Here is an 8,087-nt window from a genome sequence, read left to right as displayed (position 1 = left end):
TTGGCTGTCCTAAAAGTCGCTAGAAGTCGCTAAATGACGTCATCGCCTAATTTGCATAACACATGTTTTTGAAGCTGTAAAGGATTAGGGTTGTGGGAGAGACAATGTGAGTAAAAAACACCATAAATGTGTTAGAAATGTTAAAAATGAACAACGTCTGTTGCTTTTTAAACAGGACGTCACTTTTTTTCCAGTAAATTCGTTTTTTGCCACGTTTCCTAAATGTTATTATAAGAGCAGCAGTTAGCCGGAACTGTTATTCTACGTTTTTTTTTTTTTTTTTTTTAGTTTTAAAAAAAAGTTTAGTTTAGTTTAGTTAGCAAGTCACCACTATTATTAATGTATATACCAGACTAATAGTGACAGAAGTGATAAAAAGGGTGAAAATCAAGGTGCTGCGGAGAAGGATTTCCTACAATAGTGAACAACCTACAGAAACACTGCTTCATAAAAAAAACAATATATTAAAAAATAATTTATAATGATTGTCATACAGACTGTTGAACAGTAGAGTAGCCTAGTACTGATTTAGATAACAATAATTACTGTAAATATAAATCATGTGCTACATTTCTCGGCTGTATATTAAGAGACTTTGAGTTTTGAGTGAAGAGTTGCAGCCCATGCAGAATGCAGCCTAGACTAGAACACAGGTATCATTTTTAATAGGGCTGTGACAATATAATGGCAACATAATATTTATAACAATGTAACTTTTTACAATACTGTGCATTTTAGAAAAAAACACATCATATTTATAGAAATAGAAAAAAAATACTTTTTATCCAATCAGAACAGGGAGTGTTGCACACGTTTTCAGGTCTGTTCTACATGAATCACTTACTTTTAACCAACTAAATTACATTTTAACTCTAATAGAAAACCCTAGTCTAGTCAAAACATTTTCGACTTTTTAAAATTAGAGTTTAAAAGCTTTAGAATTAAAAAGCTTTAAATTAAGTGTATTATATTAAACCTTATTTTTTTTTTTACAAAACATTACATTATGTTATTGCATTTCTAAAATGACAACAAATGTTCACCTAACTCAAAATACTTATAGTAATTGATATTGTAGGGTAATTTACCACAGCAGGTAAATCTCCAAATACACCCTTCATTATAAATAAGCATTTTTACTTCATTAAACTAACCTTTAACTTGAGTTGATAAGCCCACAACTCAGATGGAAATAACATTTAATTTTATTAGTTTGTGTTTGATAGTGAAATACTGTATATAAGCATGGAAATGTACTGTTAAGATTGTAAACAACAATACAAATCTCTGTAATAGAGCATTATTTAAAGTTGTAATCTACTGAAACAGGTTCCCTTTCATCAGAAAGTAATGTTCCTATTGACTGGTTAAAGAGCCGCTGAGCCATAAACCATGTTTTTTACATTAAAAGCTGAAATGTGTTTTTTTTAAGTAGTAAAAAATACCAGTCCTGCTTAAAAAAATATAACATTTCATAACCATAAAAAAAACACTTTTATTGTGGTCATTTCTGCCTCTGCAGCGTCCTCTCAGGTTTAACTGTGCTCTCCTGCAGCTCAGCCAATCAGCTCTCCCTCCTGCCCCGCCTCTAAACCCATACATCACCCAGTGCCCCTCCCGAACTACTCCTCCACTTTTTTTTTTAGCTTTTTTTAGATTTGAGCTAAGAGTGTAGTCAGCAAAAATCAGAGGGGTTTAAAACAGGTTTGAAACAGGTTATTGCTGATTGGTTAATGTCTGTATGTCTCTGCTCTCTCTCCAGCAGTGCTGTTTCCTGATTGGGCCTATAAACCGGCCTGGTCGCCTGGGTCTCGCCAAGTGCAGCTGTGGCACTTCCTCTTGGAGCTGCTGGGACGGGGCGAGGGCGGAGCCATCAGCTGGGGCGGCGAATGGGGAGAGTTTGTGATCAGAGACCCCGAGCGATTGGCTAAACTGTGGGGAGAGAGGAAGGGAAAGCCACACATGAACTATGATAAACTCAGCAGAGCACTGAGGTACAGTAAACACCGCCTGTGACATGTTTAGATTATTTTTTAATAATCGAGTACTCTATAGAAAAATCAGTGTGATTAATCGAGTCAGAGACTGTAAAAAAAGATGGATTTCGTGTCTCCGTTCCTATTCATTCAATGAAAATGAAGCCAAAATCTTCCTCCATGTTGGCGATCCTGAAACCCGAGTCTGTAGAGCGCAGTAGAGACCAGAGGAGGGAGAAAGACTGTGGAGAGACCGCCTACTCATTTAAATAACCCCGCCCCTGAGGGCTGCCTCGAGGTCACAGGCTGCGGAGCAGAGCGGAGCTGACGGTCTGTTATTGGTCCCGCCCATAACCAGCCCTTTTACAATAACCACACCTTTTTTGAATAGAGCTGAATAACATTTTAAAAAACGAATTCTGTGGGGATATAAAAATGTAACAATATAAGCAGAGGTTACACTAGCTGCTGCATTTAAATAATGGAGGTAGAATTACAGTATATTAGAAAAAAACGTGATTGAAAGTTGTTCTGTTTTATCATTGAAACCTATGGGGATGGGTGGAGTTACACAGCTTTCTGAAACCGAACAGCAGGGGGCGCCCGACCTGTGGTGGCTTCACTTTTGAGAGACGATGCTCTGTCCAGCTATACACAGTCTATGAACCGGGTAATTAGAAAAAAACATATTTGCTAGCTTAAAGAGCAATTTAAATACACAAGAAAAAACAAAGACATTTCCCGAAAATTCAGTGCGAAATTCCGGGCTCTGAGTTTTAAAATTAAATAAACGAATTCTCGAGTCACAGAAAATTACTAGATCAATTTTTTTTTTTTAATGAAGTAACTCAAGTTACTCGATTAATCGTTTTACCCCTCATCAAAAGTGTACAGTTCCTGTCTGTAATTTTGGCCATCAACCAATTCTTTAAATTTGGAAAAAAGCGTTAAGTATTTCTCATGTATAAGGAAGAGCTTTTAATGTGGAGGGGGGTAATGCTGCAGACCTGAGACATGACCCTGTCAATCATGTTTTGCATCAACCAATTCAATTCTTGCTCTTATCCATATTCACATTCTGCATTGACCAATTGTAGGCTAGAACAATCCTCTAGATTTTTCATAGGTTATGGAAGTGCAAGATGCAATGCAGATTTGCAAATTTGGAAGTTAAATAACCTAACAACATCTAGATTGGCTGATGCAAAACAAATATGGATAGGTTGTTCTACTCTGCAATTAGTCAATGCAAAATATGATCAAAGCCGAAGAGCAAATATTTAATTGGTTGATGCAAAATATGATTGACAGGCTCAACTCTTCTCCACATTGGCCTAATCTCTGTTTGGAAAACTGCCCCATGGTGGTTTTGACACAGACAACTCTTTATCATGTTTTTAAAACTCCAGACTCACTTCTAAAATAGTTAAACTCATAAAACCTTGCCAGAGTACCTTTTTGACCATTTCATACCCTGCATCCATTACAATAGACATTGTGTAGTTTCTTTTTTGTCAAAAGAAAAAAGTTTTGCTGCACAGAACACTAACTGAGACCTGATGTCCATCAGAATAGATCATAAACCAGCCAATGAAACAGTAGCTTAGCTTAGCCCCGCCCATTGTGATGAAAAAAACAAACAAAAACAGCAATTTTATATTAAGATAGTGGTGTCTTATTTTTTGTACATAATTCAGATCTGAAAGGGTTAACACACAGTTAACTCTCTAAATTGTTACTTTAATGCTGAAAAGAGTTAAAGTGAATGAAAAGAAGATCCGTTTATCTATATGAAAGTTAGCTTGTGTTTTTTTAATACTGGAATGGGTCACCTGTTCTCTCCAGATGTTGCTGTGTTTGATGTAAATATTAATAGTATTTTTTTTCTTCATTTTGTTCATTTCTGACAGATATTACTACAATAAACGGATTTTACACAAGACCAAAGGAAAAAGATTCACTTATAAGTTCAACTTCAGCAAACTGATACTGGTCAACTACCCCAGCCTCCCTACCTGCCAACAGGTGTGTGTGTGTGTGTGTGTGTGTGTGTGTGAATAATGATCATAGATCATTCATAGAAATAATAGCCTAGCGAATATTGGATGACATAAAGGTTTATCTCTTTTTTTATCTCTTTATCTCTCTTTTTCTCAGGTGGTCCACTCTACACCGTCTCTCCAGTTCCCCCTCTTTCCATCTGATGGGTCACTCTACAGCTCATCTCTGGACAAGGGTATTAAAGCTATTTCAGTTTTTTTATACACATTACACATTCTTCCTAAAGCTTTTGAATTGGGTCGCCAAAATATTTTTTTTTATGTTGAACCCAAAGTAAGACAGCAAAAGGGACTTTTTGAATTAACACTTAAAGCGGTTTTAACTTTGAAAAGAATAGAAAAGAAAAGGGTTCGTCATTCTGAGGAAAGTTGTAAGAACAAAGGTATAGAAGTGAATTTTGTGGCAAAAGTTCTAGACAAAACATTTTAATCCACAATCAAAATTTTAAGAATAAAAAGGAAAAAGTGTAAGGAGCTTACAGTCTCAGACAAGGGTTCAGGGTACCCATCAGTCCAAAATCTGGTAACCAATGGAGATTTAAGAGGGAAACCTTCTTTAAAACCCTGCCCCACCCGTGAAAAAAACTGTGCCAAAACTCAGAACCAAAAAAAAAAATGAAACAGAAGCAAAAAGAGAGTGAAAACCATAAAAATTCACAGGAAATCCACAAAAATCCAATCTGAAATCTTTTTTAAAGAATAATAAAGTATATTTAAAATATATATTTGCTGTATATTTGTTTTTTTGGCCACATATTCACTCCATACAAAGCTCAGTTCCAGATTTTTCCTGGATACCCCCAAACCTGTGGATATGTTCAATTCCATCACCGACTCAATTACATATAAGAGAAACACACACGAACACGTCATCCTTTTCTATAGCACAGTTGAACCTGAGAGGTACTACAGAGGTGAAAATGACCACAATTAAGGTTAAAATTTCAGCTATTAATTTAAAAAAATATGGTTTTAGGGTTTAGTGGCTCTTAAAATCAGTATGACTGATATTTGTGTGTATGTTGTCTCTCAACAGCTGTTCCCTCCCTCCCTCACCCTCTCCTCCTCCCGTACTGCTTCCAAAAGCCCCTCCCCTTTCCCCAAGCCCATCCAATCCCAGCGCAGTTCCCCCTCTTTTCTGCCCAGTCAACTTCCATGACCAAACTCTCCGAGATGTCCCGCCTGCCACCCTTCAGCTCTGCCCTGCACTTCAGCCAGGCTTTAAACGGCTGGCCGACCAAGAGCCCGGACTGGTGTTTAGACAGAGCCATGGCACCACCTCGAGAGAGGGACACCAGAGAGGGGGAGGAGGACAAGATAGACTGACAGAGGGATGAGCCAAGATAGAGAAGAAGCTTTTTCTCCACTCATCTAATGACGTTTAAATTCCCAGTCAGGAATCAATGGTGCCCAGACCAGCAGTACTTCTAATTATTTGTACACTAAAAGGGGATGCACTAAATTTACTTTGTAAATTGAAAAGTGTTACATCTATTCCAGGTCATTTGTATAAACATTATGATTAAAAACAAAATGAACTGAGCTGCACATACAGAAGTAGTGTGTAATGCATGTGTAGCACAACATGTCAGACGTCTCAGCTTGGAGTTTCTAGTAGAGGTAGTAGAGGTTCCTAATGGTGTCCTGCGATAATCCATCCCATGCAGTTTAAATATTCTCCTGCAGATTTTGCAGCATAGATGAAACCATGAATAGGTCTGGTGAACCCGGCTGACCATGGAAAAGCATCTGTGTCTTCCAGGCAAGATCTTGAGAAAGCAGCAGTTTTGTTTCAGGCTTTTAATGTGCCTGTGAAGATCAAAGCTAATCAGATTTGCTGGTTGCCTCCACTAAGACAAAAGTGTGACTCGTCACTGAATATGACTCGCTGCCGGGCTGGACGGGATTACTTTCTCAGGGGGACATCTGTGTAGAATATTTCACACTTTTACTCTTTAGTGATAAAACAGGAGGACCAGTGAGTTTTTTGGCTTTATCGGTCACATGACATCTCGTTCAGTAGCTCCTCCATTTCCACTCGCTATTGTGTTTACGTGGATCTCTGTTGGTTTACAGTGGATGACAGTCTGGTATGACTGTGCATTAACTTTCATTACTGTCAGTTCTGGGTGCAAATATATTTTGTTGATGAATGTATTTAAATGGAAGTCAGTGTATATATATATATATATATATATATATATATATATATATATATATATACAGTTGTGGTCAAAAGTTTACATACACTTGTAAAAAAACATAATGTTATGGCTGTCTTGAGTTTTCAATAAGTTCTACAACTCTTATTTTTCTGTGATAGAGTGATCGGAACACATACATGTTTGTCACAAAAAACATAAAACATAAAATTTGGTTCTTTCATAAATTTATTATGGGTCTGCTGAAAATGTCACCAAATCTGCTGGGTCAAAAATATACATACAGCAACATTAGTATTTGGTTACATGTCCCTTGGCCATTTTCACGGCAACTTGGCGCTTTTGGTAGCCATCCACAAGCTCCTGGCAAGCTTCAGGTCGAATGTTTGACCACTCTTCTTGACAGAATTGGTGCAGTTCAGCTAAATGTGATGGTTTTCTTGCATGAACCCGTTTCTTTAGCACTGTCCACATGTTCTCAATGGGGTTTAAGTCAGGACTTTGGGAAGGCCATTCTAAAACCTTAATTCTAGCCTGGTTTAGCCATTCCTTTACCACTTTTGATGTGTGTTTTGGGTCATTGTCTTGTTGGAACACCCAACTGCGCCCAAGACCCAACCTTCGGGCTGATGGTTTTAAGTTTTCCTGCAGAATTTGGAGGTAATCCTCCTTCTTCATTATCCCATTTACTTTCTGCAAAGAACCAGTTCCACTGGCAGCAAAACATCCCCAGAGCATAATACTACCACCACCATGCTTGACAGTAGGCATGGTGTTCCTGGGATTAAAGGCCTCACCTTTTCTCCTCCAAACATATTGCTGGGTGTTGTGGCCAAACAGCTCAATTTTTGTTTCGTCTGACCAGAGAACTTTCCTCCAGAAGGTTTTATCTTTGTCCATGTGATCAGCAGCAAACTTCAGCCGAGTCTTAAGGTGCCTTTTCTGGAGCAAGGGCTTCTTTCTTGCACGGCAGCCTCTCAGTCCATGGCGATGTAAAACACGCTTGACTGTGGAGACTGACACCTGTGTTCCATCAGCTTCCAAATCCTTGCAGACCTGCTTCTTGGTGATTCTTGGTTGACTCTTGACCATCCTGACCAATCTCCTCTCGGCAGCATGTGATAGCTTGCGTTTTCTTCCTGATCGTGGCAGTGACACAACTGTTCCATGCACTTTATACTTGCGTATAATTGTCTGCACAGTTGCTCTTGGGACCTGTAGCTGCTTTGAAATGGCTCCAAGTGACTTCCCTGACTTGTTCAAGTCAATAATTCGCTTTTTCAGATCCACACTGAGTTCCTTTGACTTTCCCATTGTAGCTTTTGTAGCTGAGTCTAATCACTGGGTCAAATGAGCCCTATTTAAATGGGCTCATGAGAAGTCAACAGCTGTAGTCAATCAGAATCACTTACAAGAAGTGAAGAGGCCATGACATGAAGCTAATTTGATTGACACAACTCGCTACATCACCAAAATTGACAAATTTTGTTGCTGTATGTATATTTTTGACCCAGCAGATTTGGTGACATTTTCAGCAGACCCATAATAAATTTATGAAAGAACCAAATTTTATGACTGTTTTTTGTGACAAACATGTATGTGTTCCGATCACTCTATCACAGAAAAATAAGAGTTGTAGAACTTATTGAAAACTCAAGACAGCCATAACATTATGTTTTTTTACAAGTGTATGTAAACTTTTGACCACAACTGTATATATATATATACCCATGTACCACAAAACTGTGACAGTGCTACAAACAACAGCAGGATTTATCTGTTTTTTTATGGATGCTTGTTACATTACAGTCATTTATAAAGTATAGGATGGGAGTGATATATAAATATTACCCATCATATACCTGAAATCAATTTAATTTTAACCCTTT

The 8,087-nt window shown here is 37.9% G+C and overlaps 1 protein-coding gene across 1 annotated transcript in view; it reads left to right on the top strand.

Moving 5' to 3' along the window:
* The window catches only part of LOC111191244 (ETS domain-containing transcription factor ERF-like), a 5,937-nt gene extending 344 nt beyond the window's left edge, over positions 1-5,593 (top strand). Inside the window, exons 2-5 of the mRNA XM_022665553.2 lie at positions 1,763-1,994; positions 3,887-4,001; positions 4,134-4,212; positions 5,073-5,593. Of these exons, the coding sequence (XP_022521274.2) occupies positions 1,763-1,994; positions 3,887-4,001; positions 4,134-4,212; positions 5,073-5,362 (716 nt within the window). The 3' untranslated portion in view covers positions 5,363-5,593. The remainder of the gene's footprint in view (positions 1-1,762; positions 1,995-3,886; positions 4,002-4,133; positions 4,213-5,072) is intronic.
* The last annotated feature ends 2,494 nt before the right edge of the window (positions 5,594-8,087 follow it).

This window comes from Astyanax mexicanus, chromosome 4 (assembly GCF_023375975.1).
Source record: "Astyanax mexicanus isolate ESR-SI-001 chromosome 4, AstMex3_surface, whole genome shotgun sequence".
Lineage (NCBI taxonomy): Eukaryota > Metazoa > Chordata > Actinopteri > Characiformes > Acestrorhamphidae > Astyanax > Astyanax mexicanus.
This window is presented reverse-complemented; position numbering and strand designations above follow the sequence as displayed.